We start from the raw sequence: 26,122 nt of genomic DNA on the forward strand, positions 1-26,122 counted from the left end.
TCTGGGATGATCTGGATTAAAAACATTGCATTAAAATACAGACCAAAAATCTGTACTTACAGGGAGGAGAGGGCAGGAAAAGGGACTGTGTGACCAGAAAAAGGCTGTCCTTGTCTCTGTAGGAAAGGGTCAGAAGAGGGAAGCACGTGCTCGTTGGTGGGGGTGTGGGCGGGGGGGTTGACTAAATGGCAAAGCTGGGGTGGAGCGAGCAAATAGCAGAAATCATGAAGAGTGCTTTGGCAGCTCTCCTGCTTTTGCACTTCATTTTCTTGCCTACCCTATAGAAAGCTATACTGTTTGAACACAGACCAACAGGGTCTGAAGAAAAGTGAGCCACCATGAGTAGGAGAGGCAGAAAACCCAGCAGCAGCAAGGGTAGGCGAGCCCTGCGCAGCTCAGCAGAGGTTTAACCTGGCACAGTTACTCCACTAGCACACGCAGATGCCTGATTGCATTCAATTATGACACAGTTAGAAGAATCTTTCACAAACATTCAGAGTGCGTTTCAGATGGGTTGAAAACCGTCCCACTGGATTTTTATGTCAGTAGAGGGTACCTTAAGCCAAGTCATTAACATCTACTGACATGGCATGAATGGTTTGGCAGAATTTAGGTAGGCAGCCAGGCACCAAACCGCACCTGGACTTGGAGGCTGATCAGTAAGGAAACTACATTCCTCCAAAGATTTCCTTCAGACACCTGTGCAGGCTGTCCTTGGACCCAAGGGTGGAACAACCATGCAGGAGAGGAGGAATGTGCTGCTGGCTCTCCCCATGCTGGCACCTGCGGCTGGTCTCTGCTCTCAGCCCAGTGCCCCAGCGTGCGAGGTTGTCCCTGGCCACGCAGACCCCGCTGGTGGGGGGAGCAGAGCCAGGGCTGTGCTCCGAGCATGCCCCCAACCTCATGCCCAGCGGCAGTGGAGGCTTTTAGGTGAGGGGTGGAAACAGCGATGCAGTGACTGCCTGCAGTAGAGGGTCCAGCCATGCGCTCCAGCTTCCCCATGCACGTCCACTACGAGCAGGAAAGAGCAGAAACCCCAGAGGACTGAGGGCAGGGGGAGAAGGGGATTCACAGGAGTGAACTCGAGGAGAAAGCCAGTAATTTGATTTCAGCTTGTTTTTGTGTCAGGAGGGACAGGCCCAGGTGATGCTCAGCTCCCTTGTGCTCTGCCACTGCTCCTCGCATGGGAATGGCTCATCCCCATAGGCATCGGTTGCACACAGTGCTGGTTGCACTTAGCACCGTAATAAACCACTTCTCCCGCTGGGCTCATCTTGCTTAGCCCTACACCTCCGTGCTCTCCTTGACAGAGTAGTGGTGGCACTTACCCTTTTAAATCCAGTCCGCACCAATTTCTGTGTGCTCCTGTCTCCTATGCATAGGGGGCTAGAGGACAGTTAATTAAATTTTGGTTGCTAAAAATGAAGACTTAAATCCGTTAGAGAGAACTGAATTTCCAGTCCCAAGTTTCTTTCCTTCTTCGCTTTCCTCTCCTTCCCCACAGATGATTTTTTTATTGTTTGGTCTCTGATTTTCCCATTTTGTATTTTCCACAGGCTTTCCCCTGTGTGCACAGTTCTCATGTTACTGCTTCTCTGCAGGACACAAGGGCAATTACAAGTGAATGAAAACACACATTTTACAGCACATTATTGAATTATTGAATGGGTTTGCCAGGAGACAGAAATTTATTTTTCTTCTACCTTCCAAACCTGTGGGCAGGCTCACAGGGTCTCTCCAGATGCAGTTTTGAAAAAGCAGCTGAAAAGCTTCACAGTGCATGTGTTTGGGATGCCAGCATCTCCGGCTGCTTTGCATCACCTGTGCAGTAAGTGCAAGTATCACCCCACAGCTTTGCTGGGCAGATGAAACTGCACCCAGGCCCAGGGAGTGTCTCTGCCATTAGATTGCCCCCACATTTGAAGAAGGGATTTCCCCCCCCCGGCTCACGCTGCCCTCACTGTGCACATGGAGGGCTGGGGAACTGGGCATAGTGTTTAGAGGACTAGGGGGACATTGTTGAGAGCAAACCCTCTCAACTGGAACCAAAGTGGGACTAACAACCACCAAAGAAAAAAAGAAAAGATTAAAACCGGGAGCCTGATTCCTTTTATTGGCAGCAGAAGTTAATTTTTAAGGGAAAATATTGCAGCTCCGATCACAAAGCCTTGCTGATGAAATACAAACAGTCTGTCTTCAGGAACAGCCCAACGCCAATAATTATTACTATCCGTCAAAAATACATTATTATCCCAGTGACATTCCTGTATTCCTTCCCTGAGACCTGGTGGTAAATGAAGCTTTTTGAGACTGGCCAGCCTATTTCTATGTGACAATTATTATGTTAACGGGAGCCAATGGAGTGGCTAATGGGCTGATTTTGGATTTGAATGCAGCTGCATTGGGGAACAGAGTTTTAGCAGAAGAATAATGTGGGTTTGCAACTCGGTCAATACATCTTCAACCTTCCCCTCACATACTCCTCTGAGCTGGTTTTAAGGAATTATTGGATTACAAATAAATACCCCAATCAAATACAATAACAACAGGGCCGATTTTCCTAATTTCTTACCTCTTATAGTTAATTTAAAACAAGTAGGAGCAGTGAGCACATGATGCCTTGGGGTGTTCGCTGTCAAAGGCTGGACGAGTAGGACACGACCCGGACCCCGATGCTGCTCGGTGGGCGCCGGAGGACCCAGGGCACATGGTGAGGGCTGCTCCGTCAGCTGAGGTCTCACCCTGGTCGTGTCCAAGAGGGTCCTCCCAAAGCGTGCACCCCCTCACCCCAGGCACTGATGGAGATGTGCTCCTGTCCCGTGGCGCATGCACCACAGAAAGGTATTTGAAAGGGCATCCTAGCACCCACAGTGTGTGTACGCATACATAGGTATATATCAATATAAATGAAACGTAATGGAGGAAAGGCTCATATCCTCCACTTTGTATATGGAGGGGCAGCAGAGGATGTATTAGCAAGGCTTAAAACAACAAACAGGAAAATACTGCAGTTCCTCCCACCATTACCCTCAGTCTCTCCTTCTTTTGCAATGACCAGGGGAAATGCAAAGGCAAAACAAAAAATTTGACAACTTGGCTTCAGAAAGAATAGGTAATTCTTGCTTGGCCACTGAGGCTGTTTGTGGTCTGGCACAAGCTGAGACCAGTGCAGGGGGACAGCCAGGACTGGCTGGCCAAGCTGAGACGGGAGGAGAGGCCGAGGGATGTGGGATGCAGGAGAGGCAAACCGGGGCAGAAAGCTCAAGTTGCTGGGAGGCTACGAGGGGAGGAAGCAGGAGACGTCTGCGAGAGATCTGTGAGTGCTAAGGTTCACGTCATCCCTTGGCCATTACACACCATCGTTCCAGGCAGGGCTGGATGCGAGATGCTACGAGCGCTACTTTCCAGCAAAGTGCTCGGGTTTGCATGGCCATTAACTTTGCCTCATGTAAGTAACTTCCATGGATTTTTTACCACATTCTGTCTGCCTCAGAGTAATCCTGGTTTTATTGGAAAACTCCACATGAAAGAATTAAGCTTTTCCCAAGAATGAGGTTAGTGGAAAACATGTTTCATACAGATGTACACATACGAGATCTCATTAATCATATCTGGCTGACATTTAGCTGAAAATGGCAGTACCTGTAGCATGATGCATAGGCACAAGAATGCCAATTTTCATAGGAAGCTTTAATTTCCTACTTTTTTACTGTTTGAGTCTCCAACTCTCATGTTCTTCACAGCCATGTTTTAGAATGTTTTGGAGTAGAATGTTTCGGTAAAACCCAACATAACTTCCTTGAACACTCTGCTTTGGCTTGCTGGCCAAGGGAGATGCAGGCTCTCACTCTCCTGGTGGTAGATTCCCTGGAGGTTCCAGCAGCCGGTGCCAATGAGCACATGACCTGCAGCAACATTTGCAGGCGTTCCCCTTCCCGCTCCATTTGTGCTGGTACAAGACACTGTGTCCATGTGCCCCTCCCTCCCCCCAAGGAGAGGAGCTGCAAGAAGGACTCGGTATCCTTTACAAGCAGGAATTAGACTGCCATTAAATAGTGTGACCATTTTAGTTTCCACACGCTCAGTGCCAAACATGGAATCACCATGTGGGGGCCAGCAAAGAGGCGAGGAACAAAACACTGTCAGTGCTATCTTTGGCTCTGGCCAGGCTCCTCACCTGCCTGCACAGATGTTCAGGTCCGGCTGCCCGCACAATGCAGTCCTGTGAACGATACCTTAGTATAAAGCATCCCTTCCCTCTGCCTTTCCTCCTTTGAGTTCCCCAGCATTGTGCACAGCCTGTCTGTGATTTCCTATTCTATTAATTTGCTGCTATGCCAATGTCCTGAGATAATGAAAATACAATGAGTATTCCTCACTTACCAAACATTATAGTTCAAAACTATGTAGATGTGGCACTTCAGGACATTGGTTTAGTTGGCATGGTGGTGTTGGGTTAACGGTTGGGCTTGGTGATCTTAGAGGTCTTTTCCAAACTTTTGATTTGGTTTGATTTGATTTATGTCTCACCATGATAAGTGCTCAAAGGAGCAAACAGATACAAGGTTGTAAACAGAACTCTTAAATTTTCTACAAGAGCTTTAGTTTTTCCAAGAATATGGAGAATAAAAATCATGGAAAACTACATGATATTTGGGCTTTCTGTGCTATTTTAAGTTTCTATAACAAGGGATATTAGCAAAGCTGATGTTGCCAGTGTCCTCCCTTTTCTTTTTCTTTTTTTACACCAGTCTGCAAGTGATCAGCTGTGCCATGGGCCACACTCTACCTGGGCACACCTGTGCTGTGGTGCCTCTCCCATAAGCATGCCCTGGGCACAGGGGTCCCCTGGGGACAGCGGTGCCACAGCTGGCTGTGCTGTGCGGAGGGCAATGGCAGTGGGGCGGTAACGCTGATTGATTAGCAAAACCATCCACAGCGAAAGGGAGAGACTCTTCCTTTAAGCCTGTTGTAGAGCTGAAGTGTCTGTCCTCTTGTTGAGCAAGCTCTTCTGTTATTCTCGGATAAGGCCTAGAGGATGCCGTGACAAACAATCTTTCACGTGGAAAGAACATGTGAGCCAGCTGGATTTTATAATGTTTGAGTTTGGAGGAAAAGTGCACAAAGCATAGCCGGTCCTTTTTCCTGAGGTCACCAGGACCTTTACTCTCACTTGCAGGGTTTAGCAACCCCACTGCTTTAAAATGCAAGGGTTGCTTTGCAGGGTTGCACCGAGGATTAAGATGAGCGTCTTAGCTGCTCATTCCCTGGCCAAAACCCCAGGAACCCATTGTTTCTGTCTGGCCCCCTGTGAAATTGGGCAGTTGGGGGGTTCAGGCTGGGCACAGGGCTCTGACCAGCCCATCAGCTCCCAGAGGGGTCAGAGGGATGCTTGTCTGGGGTGCATGGATGGAGCTGAAGGAATGATCATAGGAATTGTCACTGGAAGGTCTTGCACACCCAAGCTGGGTTTGTCACTAACCCTCAGAGCAATTTTTTTCCTCTTTTATTTTCTGTCCCTCCATTTATCCATCTGCACTGTGAATCACATCATAAATGAAATAAAAACCTGCCCTTAAATTAGAATTGATGCCCCTAGAGCTAACCAGAAATGTAGGGCACTAAACTTCATATCTGCAATGCACAGTTTAAAGACACAATCCTCCAGCTTCTCACCAGAAGTATTTCACAAGGGCACCAGTGAGTCATTAGAAGTGGCTCATCCCGGAGACTGCTGGAAGGAGGACCACGACGGTGCCTGCAGCATTTGAATGCTGGGGATCAAACAAGCTTAAGGTTCATTTTCAACCTGTTCCCATCTATAGCTGAGATGTCTGAATATATTGCTAAATATTCATGGTCTTTATTAGCTGTGTTAATCATTACAGTTCACCCAGAGGATGAATATATTTCTACATTGTGCCCTGCAAGCTGTGAAGGACAACAGAATACTTATATTCCACTAAATAGAAGGCAAGGTAGTGCAATTTAATACAGTTCTTTTAAACAGAATGCAGGGTAACCTTATGTTCAAGTCAGATTTAGCTTTAGCTTTAAGTTTCTTAAAATTAACCTTCAAATTTAATAAAGGGAAAAAATCTATAGCCTGCAATAGAAATGTGAACATAAAGAGGGGATGCTGCGTTGAAGTATTTATTTGTACCTGTAGCTATTGCCGTCTCCATGCAGGGAACTGTTGGCATCATTCACTATTTGTAAGCAAGAGCCACTGGTGCATTTAATTCAAGAACAGGGTAGAAAATGAAGATAGTCTATTAAATAACTGACCTGTAAACACAGATTCAGGAAAGACAATGTACTATGAAGGGAATCCTAGAAATACCGTAATAGTAAAAACTAAAACTTGATTCCTTTCCAGTCTTTAGGAGGGACTTGGTTTATTAACCTTAATGTGAAAGGTCCAAGCAATGTATTACAGTTCAGAAGGAAACAAAAATTTGCTAAATAGCCCAAAGTCATCTAGTCTATTGCAGCTCCTCAATAACTGAACTTTGTGGTAAAGCCATCGTGGAAGTTTTGGGTGATCCAGGAACTCCTTGTAATTGTGAATTCTCCCTTGTTTGACATGTATCACCAGTAAAAGATCAAAATGAGCAGTGGAAGGAGAAAGAAGCTGCAAAGGTTTAGGTCCTTGAGTAAGTGATCACTTAATTCCTGTTGGAAGTTGCCTGAGACAAGATGTGGCAGCAAGCAAGCATCACTTCCCTCTCAAAAAAAAGAACAAAATCTGTTGCTCTAAAACTTGCCTGCCATCATTTTTATTATGTATCATAAACTATTTTGTAACAACACCCAAAGTCTGGCCACCTTGGATTCACACTGATTATGGTACTCAAGTTGGCTACAAGTGTGGATTTGAAATAGCAATGACTTCCACAGACCTGTCTGACAAATATGCTGCAGTTCTGGTAGAAAGGCACAAAACTGTCAGAAATGATGTTTTGAAAATTACTGTCGCTACTGTCAGCTACAAGCACCAACTGAAGATCCTTGCAGAGGGGAAATCCTTGGGGCCAGAAGCTGCTGAGGTTCAACAACCTGCCAGGACACAGTATGTATTAGATACTTACATATACAATGAAAGCATATGGGCATGTTAGACAGAGATGATGCTTGGAGAGGATATAAACCTTTATGCTCTGAAGCAGCATTAATTGCAAGGCAATAAGCAGAAATTCCATTAATGGGGATACTCCCTATAATTTTCCCTTATGGTGTCCCATAAAGCAATTGTTTTTGTCTCCAGCAGACAAATTAGATGGTCCATCAATCTGATTTTATAAAGCAGTTTGTCTGTTCTTATCTGCCAAGGAAATTTTTATGAGGCCTGTCATGGAAAAGTCTCTTCAAGTGACAGACTATTGTATTGTAAAATCAGACACATCGTTTCTGCAGGACTTGGCCTGTTGGGTTTTTTTATTACTATTTTTTTTCCTCTCACCTCTGATAAGTGACAGCTGCTCCTTATTGACAGCTCATTGCAGAGAGCAGGGTCCTCATGTGATTTGGCATTGCTGAACAAGGCATTATGAGCTGGTATGGGCTCATGGGAGAATAAAACCTCATTAGAAGGGCCAAATGTGTTAATTCAACCCTTATTGCTGGGGCAAAGTTAAAAATACAGGGGGCCAGGGTCAGGGCTTTTGCTTTCCTATCCTGGGGGGGAGACTTCCAGTAATCCCCTAAGGACGGGTTTGCTTCAGTGCAGCGCACCAGGCGCAGACATTGCAGACCCCCCTCCTCCGGCTGTGTCAGCTTGCGTCCCTCCCGGCCGCTGTTACCTGCCCTTGCCAGCCCGGAGCATCGCGCAGGCAACTCGCCTGAGCTGCCAGCAGCGTTCGGTCATCTGCTGCTGCGCTCACTCCTGCCTCATCCCATCAGCCAGTGACCCCAAGTGACTCCAGTCCTGTTCCAATGCAGACACCCCAAACGCAGCACTGCCAGCACGTCTCGGCAATGAGATCACCTCTGACGTAGCCGCTCACACGGAAAGCTCATCGGGATGAGCCGAGTGGTGCGGTCATCGTTGGAAAGGTGTGTGCGCGCTGGGAGCGCGTGGACAGCGAGCTCAGGGGAGCGGTTTAGGAATATCGGCTGGAATTTGGGTGGGGATTACTGCTGAGCACTAGTGGGACAGGGCAGCTTTGCGAAAAGCCTTGAATCTTTAAACTAAGCGCTGACTGCAGCATTGTGCTTGGCGTCATGAACCTGCCCTTACCCTGTCAGTATTCCCGCTTGGGCTTCATCCAGAGTCTGGGGAGATCAGAAGCATTTTTCTCCCTACCGCAGCACAGGAGGCGATGGCTGGAGGGAAGCAGGCGTGTTTGCTCCTCAGTCGGTGAGAGGGTAGAGCCATCTGCCCTGACTTGAGGGAGAGACTCTCCTTTGCTGCCGGTGGCCCGGGGTGTCTGCTCGTTAGCTTCTGAGTGTTAATTCTGGGTGTGCCTTTGCATCCAAGCCTCCTGGGTGAGGTTCGGCCTTTTTCCTCCCTCGTTTTCGCCTGGTCTGGGAGTGACCCAATCTGCTGAGTTGTATCTTGGTGCAAGAGGATGGTCTCTGACACTGAGCCAGCTGTAGCCCCACTTCCCAGGGCTTGATCTGGACATAATTGAGGACATTTCCATTTATTCCTTCAGTGTGCTTTCAACAGCCCCTCAGTACTGTTTTCCACTTGAAGAGCTAACTGATGATAATTGTATTCTGTTTCTCCTTCCTGAGCTAATTTTCTGACTCATTGTGGGTTTTTTTCTGCTTGCTTTTTGCTAATCTAGTTGGCATTTTGTGGTTTCTTTGTTCATTATGTGATGGGGCTATATAAGGGGATTTGTCTCTGGAATTCAGGTATCCCCTGCACTGTGTAGTCTGTTATCGTCTTCATCAGGAACTATGCTGAAGGCAGTTAGATGCATTTGGCATGAGCTAACCTTAATAAATCTGAGTTGTTAATCACTCAGACATGTCTCTGTTGAATCTTTGCATACTGATTTGTGTGTGCTTAAATAGTTTCTCTGCAGTAGACTTCTGGTAACTCCGTGTTTTAATAATCTGCCCTCCAAATTCACCCTCGGAGTCTTACCTCCTGGGGCTTTGCCTGCCAGGGACAGGTTCAAGTCATCTGTTTGCCAAGGCGAGCAGCACTGCAGCTGCCAAAGGCGCAGGGTGACGGCTCGGTCTGCAGCGCCTGAGCAGGATAAGGGCTCTCCAGACCACACAGGCTTCCCGGGGGACTCTTCTCCCACCCCATGCTCTTGTCCAGCCCTCCGGCCTCGGGGCTGCCACATCACCAGGCTGCAGAGAGCAAACTGTGCCGTGTTGGCTGCCCGCACACCACTGCTTGCTGCCCCGACCAGGGCAGGGCTCTGGGCAGAAAACCCACAGCAGCCCACTAGCACAGCCCTGCTGGGAACGGGGAGGAAAACACCCAGCGGGAAGCGATGGTCCTATTTCTGGAAGCTCTCCATTGGTCCTATTGATCATGGACCTCCGGTGCCACTCAGGAAGCCATTCCCACAGATGAGTGGCGTGTCTGAGGACAAATTAATGAAGATTTAAGCATCTATTTACCTGCTGAGTTGGCTCAGACCTTGATCTGTTTCAGCAAAAGCAAAATTTCTTAGATTCTCTTTTCCAGACATTGGCTAAGTAAGCGCTCTGATTGCACCTGTAGTTCAGCAGAGATGCAATCTCTTGCCCCTCAGTCACTGTGCCTTGCTCAAATCAAACAACATAGCTCAGTTTATTTTATGTTGTGCATCCTATTGTTTGCCTGAATGCTGCTGAGAGGGTGCTGCCATGGTAGTCAGGGCATCCTCAAGTGATACAAGAGCCTCCAGGCAACAGACAAAGCATGCAAGGCTTTGAATCTCATTCAGGCATTGATAATTACCAGTCTAGATAGCTAAGCCATTACGAAGATGCAATACAGTCAGCTTTTACATTGTGCCCATTTAGGGGAGAAAAATTCAGCGATGAAGAGATGCTACGATTGACAGATCCAAGGAAAACCAGCTAGGTTATTTTTCACAGCAACTACATGGATTAGCAGAAGATCAAGGGAGTACAAAGACACCCACTTCTTTGGAGTGAGGTCTTTGATTCCTCCAGAAAAAGATTATGCAGCCATTTAAAGAAAGAAAGGAAGGGCGGGGGGGGGGGGAACGGACCACCAAAAAACCCAACCTAAGAAATATTAAAGATGGACTCAACACAAAATTAAGAGATTTCCAAGAGACTTCTACTTCACCCATAGCCACTAGATGTGACAGGGGGGTCCCAGAACAGCTTTCCTATCGAAGGGATGATGGGCAGGTACAACTCCAAGGTTTGCTTGCTGTTTCTGAGGAAACCAGTAGTCAGTCTGTACCAGCATTCTTGGGCAAACATCTCAAGAAATTACTGAAAATTTCTATCTATCCATCTTGCACTGTAAAACAGCCCTGGGGATGGGATTTAATCCCTGGCTTGGCTTGTACCCCAGAATTTGCCAACAGAGCAGATTTCATTTCAGAATCACAGCAAGAGCCATAGCTTAATATTTCTCATTGAAGATATCTGTGTTAGTGTTGTTGCTATGGTTATTTCATAAAAACCCAGGATATAATATGTACATTGAAAGAAAACACAGTAAGAAATGTCTCTTTAGAAACTGTGGGAGTTTTGTGTGCACAGGAGTTTTGTGTGCACAGTGTGTCATACAGCAGCCTATGGAAAGGCACACTGAGAATAACAGGCTGTGCATGGCACTGTGCACAGGGCCAGCAGTCCATGCCAGCGCTGCTGCTTGGGTGTCAGGTCCCACACAGCTCCCTTAGCTGTTACAGAGAGCTTTCAGGGGGGCAAGGTGCGATTTTCCACCTTCTGTTGTTTCTTTGTGAAATGTTTGCTTTGTGAGTGGTATCCAAAGAGCCCTGGAAAGTTTTGAGCAGGGCAATAGAACATAGCAAAGAATACACTTGTCCAGAATGAAATTTTAGGTGAGTGTTTTTGTTAAAAGCTGCATGTGTTTTTTTGGGTGACACCAGTGGTGTTTTTCAGGAGAATCTATCTGAATGAGTTGAATAACTGTGAACAGCAAACAAACCCATGAAACACAGCTAACCAAGCTCTGCGGCTGCCTTATTAACTAATGGAGGCTGCTATCACAGTTCACTTAGCGTTGCTGCTATGGCACGAGAGATGGGTACTCTTTTTTCACTTATTACTTGGCATGAATCCTGTTACCTACTGGCAAACAGTGAGTTTAAACCTTGTTTTCTGAAGGGGCCCTGTGAGAGAATGTCAGAGAAGTTCAATAGCCCAGATCAAGCCCTCCAGATCCAGAGCAAGCACCAAGTGGGGGTCTCGGGCTGTCCCCCTCTGCCCCCAGGCCAGGCCCTGGGTGACTCCACACTTTACCCAACATTTGCTGAACTCTCTTTTCTGCTGATTTTTCATCACTGTCCTGAACTCTGAGGAGTGGGAGGCTTCTTCCAGGTAGTCTTTTTAAAGTAGGACCTCCCAGGACTTTTTTCCTTCCTGTGCCCATATGACATGGCGTCTCGCAGGCTTTTCGTGGCCATCTCCTGGTTTGCCCCGAGGCTGCCATCACTCACGTTTCCACTCTCGAAGGAAAGTTTCCAGTTACTGGGAGAAGCCTGTCCACTGTGCCTTATAACCGTTTCATTTACATCCTCAGCTCATGCTCAAAGCTTGTGCAACAGCAACCAAAGGACGAAGGATGTGGGGGTTTGCAACTTTTGGGAAAAAGTCTCTTAAACTTCTGAAGATAAGCTGAGCAGAAATGGGCTGCTGCGTTTCTGTAGTGGAAACTGAAAGCTCCATACTGACATCCACCTTTCCACAGGGAAGAAATAATATTTTAATCAAGTGAAATACGTGGTAGTTTCAGGGCCATTCACTAAGAGCTGAAGAAAAGTGAGGAACAGTAAAAAGGCAAATGACAGCTTCTCTTAATAATTAAATGATGTGATGCTCATTAATTAGAGATGCTTTTAACATTTTGAAAAACTCACAATGATGTTTTTCAACTGAAAATGGACCCTGGTCTCTACAGAGAGAAGGCAGTGCCTGCACCCAGTGGCAGGCTGCCTTAAATTCCCATGTTCAAATAATTGTTAGTTTCCAAGTGAAGTGCCTCAGGGATCTTGTATGCATCCACTTCTGCTGCCGGTCATGATGCTCTGCTGTTTTCTCCTTGTGCAGATGTTGCAATGTACACCTGAGATGCAGGGACATGGCCAAGTGGGGTCAATTGGCCTGGAAGTGGGGACCTCCCCTCCTTGCTGTCCTGCTCCTTCTCACTGCACAAATGGGGGGAAAAAAATCAATCCTTAGTTTCCCTTCTTTGGTCTGTCTTATCCTCACCCGGAAGGTGGTGGGAGCACATCCTCGTCAGCAACCCAGGTCCCCCCCACCTCCTTCCCAGGCAGAAGCTCAGTCCAGGCTATTGCCAGGGTAGACCAGGAACATCCCTGACCCCCAGCAGCCATGACTCCCTTTAAACTACTGAAAACCAGCACCTGGTTTTCATCAACTAGACAAACCCAGAGTCCTCAGCTGCTCCTCACAGGACATGCCTTCCAGCGCTGTCACCAGCTTGGTTGCCCTCCTCTGGACATACTCAAGCAGCTTCACATCCTCCTTAAATGGTGGGGCCCAGAACTGCACACAGTACTCATGGTTAGGCCACACCAACATTGAATAATTTTTATCCAAAGCAGTTTGTTTGGTTGGGTTTTTTTGCTATGAGTACAGTGTTTCCCTCTGAATTTCAGGTCTGAGGACAAGAAAGTAACCACCCCCATTCGTCCGTACCAGAGCCCCTCTGTCACTGTCACAGCACGTACCAGTCGCCAGCACTGAGTTTGGAAGGATTACCCAGGAACTGTTGGGGCTCAAAACACACATAGCTTTTTTTCCAGCAAAGGACTTATGACAACTTGACCCAAAGTCTGGATGGATAAGTAAGTCATAAATATTTTCCTGTCTTTTGTCTGTCCTCTCCAAGTAAGAGAAGTCCCTTGCTCGAGCTCAACCAGGGAAGCTGGGAGGAGAAGTCTGGCCTCACTGGTCTTGGTGCAGTTTTTAAGAGGGGTGGTATGATGGAGAAAGGGATATCGCTGGCCAGGCCAGGAGATCTTTCTAGTTCCTGCTCCCCAGTGCCCAGGCACTGCTCCACACTGCTTGTGAAATCATGTAGCAATTCTGCCTTCTTTCTGCCTTTAATGTCTCTTTCCCTGTCTTTTTCTTTTATTTTTTTTTTCCTCCCTCATGTACTAAATCTTTCCTTTGTTCTGTATCCTTTTTTTCACCTGCCTCCCAAGCATAGCTAAATTAAATTGTATTTTTCAAGGACTGTAAACAAAATCTTCCCTCTTAGTCTGAGTCAATTTTGTTGTTTAAATGAAACTCTTTTACAGCAATTAGTAGTTATGGACAATGATTTCATTCTTCAGTTAGTGAATGCTACAGCCCTGATGAAATATTTCATGGCCTTTTGTTTAGTGCCAGTGTAGGTTTATTTCCTGAATTAATACATTAGTAATACAAACAAAAAGAAATTCTCAATGGACTAAATTTGTCCACCTGAGTGCCGACTAAGGCTGCTGCCGCCGATGCCCGGCGTGCATTCCCACTCCCCTCGCAGCTGGGGGCTGCATTCCAGCTGCTGGCTCTGCAGCTCCAGAAGCAGCAGAGGGAAGGGTGGGACAGAGCCAGGGCAGGAGGAGTGAGGGGAGGAAGAGCAGCACCATCTCAAGGGGAAACTGCTATTGACTGACCCTTACGTCTGCTGGGAGGCTTTGGGGTAAATTATCTGCTCAAACTCCATGTGGATGGAGTCAACCTGGATGTCCAAGTCCTTCTTCAAATACACGTCAGAATGGGTCCATTTCTGTTGCTCTGCAAAGTCCCCGTGTCGTGGCACGTGTTACGAGCGCTGAGACAGGCCAGCGACTCGGGACAGCATGAGCAATGACGGAAACCTGGGTCCCACTCCCTCTGCTAGTAATAAGATGGGAAAGCCTCAAAAGCAAATCACCCTGTCTGTGGACCTCCATGTCCCCTGCACATATACCTGCTCCTTGGAGCAGCTGCAGCTGTGGGCTCACAGGAAGGGTGTTCGAAGGGCTCTGCTCCCACTGCATTGAGTAAAGGGCGATACAAGTCAAAAGTCAGTGGTAAAACACCAGAGCAGCAACGTCAGTTCCTGAGGAGAAACGGGGAGATGCCCTTTGGTGTCCACCAAATCCAGGTAACTCACCTCAGCCCCGCATCTCACAGGTCTGTGTCAACCGTCTGGATGTTCACGGTGGAGCAAATGGTCTGCGAGGCAGGTCCCTTCCTGTACCTGGCCTGCTCCGTCCACGCCTCGCGGCAGGACATGACCACGGGCGGCAGCACATTGTCCGGAGCCTGAGGCACCTTCTGGCACATGCAGAGCAGCGACTTGAGCTCCGAGCGGAAGCTCTCATTCAGCCAGCAGTAGATGAAAGGGTTGTAGCAGGTGCTGCTCATGGCGAACCAGTGCAGGGCAAAATAGAGGGAGTTCTTCGTCTTGATGCCTAGACTGGAGATGAGCACCACGTAGCAGTTGAGAGGGAACCAGCAGACAGCAAAGACCACCACCACCAGCATCAGCATCTTGATGCTCTTCTTCTTGTTCTTGTGGTGGGTGATATACTGCTGCGTGGTTATGTCTCCAATGGCATTGCGGAGCCACAGCTTCTTGGCCAGGCGCGTGTAGGTGACAGTGATGATTAGCAGAGGCAGGAGGTAAAGAAGGAGAAAGGTAGACAGGTCCAGATACTTCCAGACCAGCTCTGCAGGCTCAGGAAAATCAGGGAGGCACAAACTTCGGACAGTGGCTTCCCTTGAAAAACAAAGAAATACATATATAGCATGTGGCTATCGCTGCGCAAATGGAAGCTGCTAATTTGGCAAACCACAGCGGGGCTTCCACACCACCCACAACCACCTCCTCAGATTTGTAGTTTGGGCAGAGGAGAGCGAGGTATTGCTCATCTCAACAAGACAAAGTTCAGTCAAACCTCTGTTTCCCAGAAAGTCTTCTCATTATGTTCTCTGTGTCCGTCTCACCAACGATAAGCCAGGCTACTGTGTGGTGTTATCTCCTTTCCCCTTAAATAGCTGTGCTGTCTGATAGAAGACATTCTTAGAGAGACAGACCGGAGTTTCCTCTTAGGAGCTGCAGTTGATTTTAAGTGAATGAGTCCCTTGTGTCCCCTTAACATGGCAAAAGTCACCCCAATGGCCCATTCTCACAAAATGGGCTACTGTGAAAGAAGCCCTGACCCGGCTGCATCTGCCCCTTCCCTGTGTGCATGGGCACAGAGACATGGCAGTGTCAGTCTCCTCTTCCCCAAAAACCCAGTGCAGAAGGAACGAGGGCAGTGGGTGAGACCCGCCTAACTCCTGCTTTTCTCCAGTCCCATAGGTGATTCCTATGCACCTGGAAAAAGGACACATTATGCCCAGGTTTCCCTCAATGTGCCCACCCAGGAATCCAGCCAGGATGTATTACTCCTCTTGCACGTGCACTGCACAAACTGTTGGTCTGGCCAAACACAACTGACCTCATCTTCCCGGGACGCAGCAGAGTCACAGCATGTTCTGGGATCACTGCTGCAGCACGCTTGCAATAGTTCTGACTTGTCTTTGCCAGGCTGGATCTGCAGCCCGTGCCCTACCTGGGTACACCCGCCTGTCTGTGCCCTGAGCAGGCACAGGACCCCCTCGGCCATAGCAGAAAACCGCTGCAGCAGCTGGGAAGTCAAAGCTGTTACGGATTGAAGGGAAAGGGGCTGCTGGAGGCTGGGGACCATGCGAAAGCCTCGCAGGCATGACCCCACCTGCATGGACAGCACTCCTTCCTTCCCGTACTGACCATCCTGTTTCCATCAGCTTTTCAGGAAACTGGCTGTTAAAACCTATCTTAAAACAGGAGTGGTAATTAGAAAACCCGGTCATTTAAGTCAAGTTTAACTTAAGCCTGACAGTTTAACTTCTGATGGTTAACTGACAAAAGAACTGAGTTTAACTACATGTGATAGCTTATTTTAACAGCACTTCAGCAATCTGTCACATTCAACCCAGCAGATCCAGGCTCTGTTTGCATTTTCAGGCTGGCAGTGACTCTCAAGCTGACGCAGCCCAGCACCCTCTGCAGAGCACCGCCTGTCCCCTCCGCATCCCGCAGCAGATGACTGGAAGTGATGAAACATTAGGAGAAAGGAGCACTCGCACATTTCTTTCTGGTGATGTTTTCTCATTTTCTTTTCTTTTTTCGCCTCTTTTTCTTTCTCCTATACCATTTTGCCCTTCTCTCTTCAACGGTCATCCTCTGCTCACTTGTATTCAGCACAGACTGTAATCCCCATCAGGCTGCATTATTCGTTGCAGTATTGATTAATATCTTTAATATCCTGTTTTCAACCTCTGGAGCTAGCTTTTGTGCCACAAATAGAAGACTGCTTGAAAATGGACGGCTGTGAACAGGACCTGCATGCGGCCATTGGAGGGATGACAAAGGGCACAGGAGCAGAGCGCAGCCGTGGAGGACCTTGGAGATGCTGCTCAAGAGGCGAACTGACGCAGAAAGGAACATCATCCTTTCTGAACCTCACACAGGCAAGGCCAGCCCCTGCCTGCAGGCAGCTCTGCCTGCCTGCCTGCCTGCTTGCCTGCCAAAGGGGACCTGACAAAGCAACTGGGGATCTGGCAAGGGAAGCAAGCGCAACGCCCAAGGTGACACCACCATGGCTGAAGAGCAAAGCCACAGGGAAAGAGCAGAAGCGATGGGGCAGGAGCAGGGCTGTCACCCCTCACTGCCCCCCCCAGGAATCAGCTTGAGCTCGGGACAGTATCTGGGCTGCGGCCATCGGCATGGGAGTGCAGCTGAGGCCGAGCAAGGGTGACCCTTTGGTGCTCACGGAGCTTAAAACCACTATTTGAACTGAGCAGGCAGCAGAGCAAGCCTGCAGGTTCATCAAAAAACCATCTGCTGCCCTTGCTGCCCCCCTTTCCTCCCACCCTCTAAAGGAGGGGCACGGAGCTGTAGGAGAGGCTCACAATTATTTCAGGGAAGAGGCTGGTTGAGAGCAAAACCAGACACGACATCGTGTTTTGGTGAATTCTGGTACAGCCACAGACTTGGCCACACTGCTGTGCACTGCAGCTGGGGAGGTTGGACGCTGGTGGAGCCCACATTCTCCCATCCTCAGAACCCCAACAGCTCCCTCGTGGCACTCCTCAGGAGTCCCTGGCCCTGCAGGAGCTATTACAAGCAATATTACAACTGCAATTTTTATTCAATGGAAAGCAGGGATGAGAATAGCACGTCCTGGAAGTCCTTATATTGCCGAGCTGCCTCATGCCAATGCGAGGCTCGGTTTCCTCTGGCCATGCTAAAGGATGAACAGAGACAGGTGCTGCGAAACAGATAGCGGCGTTTGTTCATTCATAAGCAATTTGTTCAGTAATACCCCAAACACAGCTGCAAAGCAATGTGAGTACAGGAGTAACCCAACACTTTGTTTACAAAGTCTCAGCAGTTGAAGATATTATATCCCCTGCAGAGGTATCTCTCAGTCAAATCAATATCACGAGCACAAGTAAGGAAAAGCTGCGAAGCCCCAGATTACACTCCCATTTTGTGTAACATCTCGTATACAAACAGCAATGAAAAACCTGTGTGGGGAGTTAAACACTCTCCCTGCCATTCTAATGGGAGGGAAGTGACTGCACTGTAGGAAGAAAGGTATTTGTCCTTTATACAGAAGCTCAGTATCTACAATAGGAATTTTTCTCCTGCTGCCTATTACTGCCTCCTTATCCAGTGCACTGGGACACTGCTCTCAGGTTGGAAATACTGCTCACTGTAAGATTATGCCCTTGGCCTCCAGTCTGGCATTCCTGTGAAATGCAGGCACCAGCAGCATGGCACACCACCACGAAAAACACCAGTTTGTGTAGCATTATGGACTGTTTTCTAGCCAGGAGGACTCATAGCAGTGCCACAGGCTGGTGGGGACAAGAGGGCCAGAACAGGTTGGGTACCATGGAGGAACAAAAGACTGCAAGGGCAAAACACCCCAAATATTCTGGGTCTGTATTTCTCCCTGGTGGAGAGGGTAACTTCCCAGCAATGAATGCCATCACTCGACCAGCTGGAAGGGAGGGGCGGGGAGATAAGCCGCTTTGGTTTTTCCCCTTTTCTTTTTTTCCCCTCTAGATCAGAACCTTCATTTTCTTCTGATACTTCAGTAGTCCTCATATGGATGTGAAATTCCACTTCATCTCCTTCTAATAGCTCCTGTTGCTGTGTTCAGCCAAGCAAAGAGCTCCCTTCTCTGCTGGGCAAGGCAAAGCAGCACACAGAGACAATGTCATGTCCCTGTCAAAGCACTGTTTCTCTCACCAGCCCTTCACTGCAGAGGAATAGGTGGAGGTTTCTCTTTTGCTCTTCTTGTTTATGTAACATTGGGCAGAGGAGCCTCAAGCTTTAAGGAAGGCTGGTGCTTTTTCATAAATCCAGATGGATTAAATGCAAGGGAGCTAAAACATGTGAATCAGCATATGAAGTCTTGGAGATCTGGGGTTCGTGGCCCTGCTGACTCACAAAAGCGGTCCTCTCCTACCTCTTCTTTCTGTATAGTCTTGCTAATGTCAGTACCAGATGTTTACACCATGAGTTTTATTTTCTTTCTTTTTCAAACTGCAGCTTTGACTCTCTCCTCCTCCTCTTGAGCAAGTTGGCTAGACATGGTCTTCTTAGGTCTAAGGAGCTGAGCAAGTGCAAGGAAGGAAGAGGAAAGGCTCTCAGGAGAAAATTACCTTCTCAGGACAAAGCTCCTCCTGACGGTATCATGACACTGGAGGAGGTTTGTCTCACTGACCTGCTGTGCCCTGTCCAGGCTGTGCCTGGAGCCTGCCACCAGCATGGGGCTGGGAGTTGAGCCTAACCCCCTCATCCAGGCGCTTGGGTGATGGTGAAAGCAAACCGAGGTCCTGAGGACATGCATGCCCTGCAGAGAGCAGAGAGCCAGACAGCTCTTACAGCAGGCCAAGCCTCTGCTGTGGGAAGTGAAATTTCATCCATGCACAAACTCCCACTGATTCTACTACGTCCTTGCCCAAGCTTGGGAGCCCTTCCAGCAGCTCTTGCCCCTGAGAGCCACTGCTGCAGAGGGCTAGCTTTGTGCTTGCTTGGAAGGGGAAATAACTCACCTGTAGTTATACTGGAAAAGCTTTTGATAGATGGCATGGGGTAGGGAGAAACAGGTTGCCATCAGCCAGATAACAGAGATGCTCAGCGCTCCCTTTGTTAGCGACATCCTTTGCTTCAGTGGGTTCAGGATGACCTGCAACAGAGAGTTTACCGTGACTTTTATTGCACAGGAAAGCAAAGTCCCTCCACCAGTACACACAGCAGAGGCATTTTTTGACATGATCTAATGCTGTTAAGAAAATTACAGCCATGATTAGGAAAATGTCCTGCTTATTACAGTGACCTGGAAAATGGGAAATATTGCACTTTTCAGTCTTCTCAGAAGTGCTTTCAAATAAACTTTTTCCTCTATTTTGTTCTGCGAGGACCATTTTCCTTAAATTGTGGGTTACATTAGGTAGGAAAAAAAGGGTATCTACACAAGTCTCTTCACTTATGGGTATGCCTGTTTATTTTGTATGAATCTTTTATAAAGAAATGTCTCCTGTTCTAGCTGAACCTATGAAGCTGAGGCCCCTGCCTCGTTTCAGGCACTAACTCACCTTTTATGAAATTTTCTTTGTTAGATGAAAAGGTAAAGAGCTTATAAAAATCTGAGAGTCTGGAAGATACTATTTGGCTGATAGGAAAGGAGAGTGATTGCTAGAGATAAGCGTGTGGCCTGGGCTGCCCTCTCTTTCCTGTACTGGTAATGCAGCGAGCATTTATCACAGTGGGCAGCTGACACAGCCGGGCTGCAGGCAGACAATGGGTACAGTCTTCTCACAGCTCTGAAGTCCCCTCACAGTATTTCCAACAGAGACTTCCCGCTCTGCTACTCCCCTTTATACTGCTCCAGCATTAGTCCCATAGTTATACCACGGGACTTTAGTCTCAGAATTCCTTTGTACTCCAACTGTCCTGCAGTTTGATGGTGTTGCAAATGCCCAGTGGAAAAAAAAGAGCAAAAGAACCAACAGGCAACTAAATCAGAATTTAAGCTCAGGATGCTACAGACTGGTGTTCTGTGGGGTTTGGGTGGTAAACTAAAAAGCTTGGAAAAGTTCCCTGTACGGCTGAAGTAACGCTTTGCACTCAGCGTTGGCTCTGCTGTCTTTCAAGGCCCCCCATGGCTCTTGAATCAGCTCGTCCTGCCGCACTTGTGGGCTAGGTTGGACCTGGCTCTTTTCAAACTACCTGAAAAAGGTGTCCTCACTCTTTTCCACTGAAAGCCTGGGAGTGTCCTGTGAAACCTGTGATGCCGCATTTTGGGTTTTCTCTCCTGCCCCGTACCTGGGAGCCTACAGAAGTCCATCAAGCCTTCCTACCCCTGATGCACGAGAGGCGTCTTGGAATTTAGCTCTAGAGCCTTCTCACTGGATGTGGGTTTAATCCCCAGGATTCAGCCCCCTTGAACCCATGGCTTGACCGAGACTGACAGGGGCTTGGGAAGAGCCTTGCAAGGGAATGGCAGGCAGGCAAGGTTTTACCTGGTGCCTGTCCAGGGCAATGGCTGTCAGGGTCAGTGTGGAGACATGGAGGGAGCAGTACTGCACGAAGCGGCTGATGTGGCACATGGCTTTTCCAAAGATCCACGAGCTGTTCACAAACCGAACCTGAGGGGAAAACAACAGGTCATCAGCCAGCAAATGTACTGAAAACAAACCCACAGGGAAACCCTTTGGATTGCACCTGAGCTGTCACATGGGTTTTGGCTGGCTGGGCAGCTCCACCTGAAACCCAAAGAAAGATTAGCTATGTTGGATTTTGAAACACCTTTACATAAGAGTTTATAAGGTCAAAACCCACAGAGCCCTCCTGGCCTATTCATATAAACACTATTTGTGAACAGTGGTAATAACTTTTTGATTACACTAACAACTGTATTTGGAAAAAGTGGACCAAGTTTTGGTCACACACAACCTCCCCCCCCCTTCAGGTCTGGCAATCTTTCGCTGAAGACTTTACCCAACTGGCAGCTCTGAAAAGCTTAACTACTTTCTTCCAGTCACCCAAGTATGAATGGCATGAAAGTTGTTTTGACCCACTAAGTTTTAAGTGTGACTCTTTAGTGCTCTCCTGCATGTATGTTAAAGGTACACGTTCCTCCAGGCACTTATTTTGCATTCCCCAAGAAGCTCTTGCTGTGGATTGGTGGCACACCTGGGGAGACTTTAGAGACTTTTAGGAGAAACAGAGTCTAATGGAGCAAAGGGAGCCCACAGGTTGCTGAACAGCATTTTACTTGCCTGGCAGAGTTGTCTATTAGACTTGATTGTATTGGGTTCACGCCTCAGTCCTAGAAGAGCATGCACAGAGAGGGTGTGACCACCAGGCACAGCATTCTTGTGAGAGAGTCCCCTCCTGGCTGAAGGGACAGCACAGCAGGCCACTTACCAGGGTAAAAGGCGTGTTGAGCAGCGTGATCATAATGTCAGACACTGCCAGGTTGACGATGAAAAGGCTGGTGGCTGAGTGCATCCTCTTGTTCTTCAGCACCACGTGGCACACCAGCATGTTCCCAAAGAGAGACATGATGATAATGACCGAGTACGCCACGATTAGGAGAGCTTTCACTGTTGGTTTCTGGGATTCCGGCTCATATTTAGCCAGCTCGGCAAATTTCTCCCACTCAACAATGCGGCTGTCTGTCCAGTTGAACGTGGTCCTGTTGGTTGCTTGGTAGATTGACATGAGTTTGGCCAAGGATGAGTAATGGTCTAACTCCTCAAGAAACCCCATCATCTGTGACCTGTGTGACTGAAGCAGCAAGCGAGGCATGGTGGGTTAACCGGAGTCTTCACTCAGCTTGAGGCTGCTGTGATCACAGTGCGAAGCTGATATAGCAAGTGATCCACCACCTTCAACTGCTTGGCTCTCTGGGAAGCTGGCGAAGATGCAGCCACTGTTACAAACACCACTTTAGAACGGAAAGCTGGAGGGAGCCTCTGAGGTGCGGTGGGTTCCCCGGGGGCAGAGGTGGCACTGGGGAGCAGTTCCAATGGGCACGTTGGAAAGGGTCTGGTTTGGGATCGCATGCTGTCAACCCCTTCATATATCAAGAAGAGCAATAGCTCCATGGGTGGGCTGGAAAGAAGAACTAGTTATTACACGTAGCAAATGTAAGAAAACCTCAGGTGGGGGTTGAAGTTCTTTTAATTCCACATCAGCTTTTTGTTCTTTGTTCTCACCTGAGCCCATTTTTCCTCCAAGTTCCACAGAAGGCTGCGCTCTTGGTGCTTTCATCCTCTACTTCAAAACACCCAGTTCTTTTCTGTTGAAATGTAAAGGCAGAGCCATTTGAGGGATCATTTTTAAAAGCAGAGGTAGCTTCTGTCAGCATTTAACCCCAGCAATTATCCTAAAGCAATTCAGAACCTGGAAATCACATCAGAAAGTTGACTTTAGTCTATCTCACATATTCTCCTCCAAACACCACCTGAATTCTGCTTCCAGTGTTTGAGTTTCAGCGAGAAAATGGTCTTTCCTGCAAGAGGCAAGACTTAGCAGTAGAAGCATGCAACTCACGGAGGAGCCACTTACACCATATGCAAACAAACCAACATACAACGCTAGATACACAAGAACAATTCCCTAGAGATAAAAATCTCTGCCTCCTCACCTTTACCGCTCTCCATTTTCAGATATTTCTGGTGATTTTAGATTGCATTGATCTACTGATGTTAGGTGGAACCTATTAACTATGCACACCGGTATCTACAGATATGCTACATACAGGAGCAGAAAGTAATTTAGAAGCTCTGCCGGGTTCTCCAAGAGGGTGGTTGGTTTGTTTGGTACACGCCATTCCCATCAAGCCCCGTGGCTGTGTGCACAAATCAATGGACCTCACATGGTGTGAGGGATTAATAAGCAGAGCTTGCAGAGCACTAAAAGCCTCCCTGACACCTTCCCACACAGCAGACTGGCAGGCTACCCGGGGCAGCCAGCTCGCTGCATGGCAGGTGGTGGCCTGAGGCAGAGCCCAAACCAACACACCGCTCAGTCACGGCGGTCACCTCAGCTGCAAACACCACCACGAGTCAGAGAGCAGCTCTTTTCTGATGGAAATAAGGTGCTGGGCACTGTGTGTTTGTACCCATGCATTCCCGTAATACAAACTGCTTTGGCTTGTCTGCTTACTCTGGGGAGTGTCGGGAGTACCGGAGGACCTACAAGGGGATGCCTCTCAAAAGCAAGTGGATGTTAAAGCAACTCGGTGGGGTGGAAGGAGGGAGGAATCACCCAGGAGACAGAGAAAAGAAAAAATCTTGAAAAGAGGCTATGGCTGTTTCCTTGGCAAATTTATGAGTGAAAGAAGCCTGGGTGGGACAGAGAGCATGACAAACACTCGCAGATTCTGCTAGAGCAAAGCAGCTGTAATGCAGCAGGCAATTCAGCTCCTTGTTCTCCCAATGCTAATGGTATTGAGAGCATCAGGACCAGCCCTAGACCAGGTCCCAGTCTGACTCTCTCACAAGACATGAACCTGGGGAGCTGTCATGAAACTGGGAGCAGAGCTGAAACTGGGGAAAGGATCATTCACCTTGTTTGAAAAAGATGGTTGGCACACGGGACTCACTGCAGCAAAACATCTCAGACTAGGAGCTTGGCATGAGTCAGAAAGGACTTAATGCTTACACAGGTAATGAGAGAATTCAGAACTACATCCCTCTGGGCTTCTGGGGTGGGAGAGCAGACGGGCACTGAGGGCCTTGACAGCCCTGCAATGTTTATCCCATGCCAGGATAAGGTGTGCAGGACTCAACACCTCTTTATTGTCCGCTGTGGCCTATGATGAGGATGTCATTCCTTTAAGGTGCACGGCAGCTCTCAGTGGGCAGTGAGAGGGACCTACGGGTAATGCAGCATGTGTGTAACAAAGAAATACGATTTTAGCCAGCTCCAGCTGAACCACTTTGAACAAACACAGCTGGAATATTCATGCTACAGAAATGCTGTCACTGAGCTTGAGAGAGGATGCTGTGGTGTGACAGATGAAACCACCTATTGCCCTCCCTGCCTCAACTTACATTAGGTTCTCATGTGGAGACTTGTGTTTGCTGCCATCAGATGAGGCCAAGTTTCAAGAAACTGCTATAATGCATGGGTCAAATGAGATTTGCAGTCTGTATGCTTCAGTCTGATGGATGGCAAGAAGAAACCTTGTACAGATTACTCAATTTAAAAAAGCCCAAAAGGTTTTTCTCAATTGCCTGTGTGTTTGAGAAGCCTGTTTTTCAAGGACTACCTGTAGGACCTGTACTCTTGAGTAGCTCACACTGGTCGGGGAACCATGGCCTTAAATGTGGATCATGATTCATGAATCATGAATCTCTTCTTCCTTGCTACATAACAGCCATTTCTCTTGTGTTTGTGTCCAGGCCCCTGTACAATCAAATCAAAAAGCTGATCCATCTGAAAATTAAATAAAAAGTGTTTTCAGATGGATCAGTTTCCTGACCTGACCCACTGCATGGCTGAACCTTGTTCTTTCCAGGGAAGGCTCTAGGAACAAATCATAGAATATCTTGGGTTGGAAAGGGCCCATAAGAATCATCGAGCCCAACGCCCTGCTCCTCGCAGGACCACCTCACACTAAACCAAAGGACTAAGGGCGTCATCCAGATGCTTCCTGAACTCTGACAGGCTCAGTGCCGTGACCACTTCCCTGGGCAGCCCAAGGAGAATGGAAGAGCTTCAGGTGATGGAGCTGTAATCTGATTTTCTAACACTGAATTTCTTCTCAGACCTTTCTATAGCCAGTAAAATGTTACTTTCAGTAACCGTCGAAGCTCTTGGCGCTGGCTGCTGCCTTGGAGCACACCACAGGGGCGGCAGAGAGGACTCGCCTATTTTCCTGAGGAAGGGTGTGTGTAAACGCAGGTTATCCTGATGAGTTGAAATACTACGCTCGCATGCAGCAAGAGTGTCTACCTTTCCGTTTTATAACGATATAATCTGAAGGACCAGAGAGGAAGAGCCTACCTCAGTACAACTTTTCGCAGCGCTTCTAGCATCTGCTTCACACAGTCTGGCTGAGCGCTCCGCTCACCTGCCACCCCCACACACTTCAAAGACCTCTTCCCTACAGCCCGTCTGCCGGGCGCTCTGAATTCTGACTAGAAACCAGCGTTTCACCCCCTGGAGCAGATAAGTCTTTACATAACAGCACGTACGTTGCGAGCACAAGTTACACACAGTTTCCCAACAAAAAAACCCAGGGAGAAAAAAAAAACCCCAACAAACAAAAACAACCACCCAACCCATCACTTACCCCGCCGCCGTCCGGCCTTTTGCATCGTCCCGGTCCCGGTCCCGGTCCCGCGGGGCAGCAGCGGCTCCTCCAGCTCCGCTCACCGAACCACACCCCCCCGCCTCCCCCCGCCGCTCCACCAATCCGGAGGCGGGGCGGGGCTTGGGGCGGGGGTCACTACTCCATTCATAAAAAAAAAAAGCCCCGGGCGCGGCGCCGAGCTCCGCCGCGGATCGGTGCCCCCCCAGCGGCTCCGTGCCCCGCAAGGCTCCCGTCCCGTCCCGTCCCGTCCCGAGCCGCAGGGAGCACGGTTTCTCTGCAGGCAGGTTCGCACGGCGTCGGAAAGCAGCACCACGGGCTAGCGATTCTCTCCGCGTTTATTTCCGCGCTGCGGATTCGCGTACACTTCACTGGCACTGAAAGAGAGGTCCAGGCACAGACAGAAGTTTCCAGCATAGGGGAGGACTCGATGGGAATGGCAACTCACGTGTTCCTCCGTGGGGTTTCAGCAGGGTAAAGAGCGGCTTACAAGTTTCACATTATTCTTTCACTTTAAAAGCGTAACAAACAGCAGATAGGATGCTCAATACGTAGTGCAAATTGTCACTGTTCCTTTTGAA

At 48.3% G+C, this 26,122-nt stretch overlaps 2 protein-coding genes across 2 annotated transcripts in view; one reads left to right on the forward strand and one right to left on the reverse strand.

The window, feature by feature from the left end:
• The window catches only part of EDA2R (ectodysplasin A2 receptor), a 35,534-nt gene extending 18,137 nt beyond the window's left edge, over positions 1 to 17,397 (forward strand). The window contains exons 10-11 of the transcript XR_007509426.1: positions 12,795 to 12,983; positions 16,163 to 17,397. The gene's annotated coding sequence lies outside the window, so the exon portion shown is untranslated. The remainder of the gene's footprint in view (positions 1 to 12,794; positions 12,984 to 16,162) is intronic.
• On the reverse strand, positions 11,855 to 25,601 carry LOC126050105 (G-protein coupled receptor 83-like). Its single transcript, XM_049827559.1, has 7 exons — positions 25,524 to 25,601; positions 22,438 to 22,520; positions 21,644 to 22,333; positions 20,737 to 20,862; positions 19,267 to 19,400; positions 14,282 to 14,890; positions 11,855 to 12,320 (listed from the first exon to the last, which is right to left on the reverse strand). The coding sequence occupies exons 3-6, from the start codon at positions 22,025 to 22,027 to the stop codon at positions 14,296 to 14,298; spliced, it is 1,239 nt and encodes a 412-aa protein (XP_049683516.1). The 5' UTR covers positions 22,028 to 22,333; positions 22,438 to 22,520; positions 25,524 to 25,601; the 3' UTR covers positions 11,855 to 12,320; positions 14,282 to 14,295.
• Between the last annotated feature and the right edge of the window lie 521 nt (positions 25,602 to 26,122).

The sequence above is a fragment of the Accipiter gentilis genome, chromosome 24 (assembly GCF_929443795.1).
Source record: "Accipiter gentilis chromosome 24, bAccGen1.1, whole genome shotgun sequence".
In the NCBI taxonomy this organism is placed as follows: Eukaryota; Metazoa; Chordata; class Aves; order Accipitriformes; family Accipitridae; genus Astur; species Astur gentilis.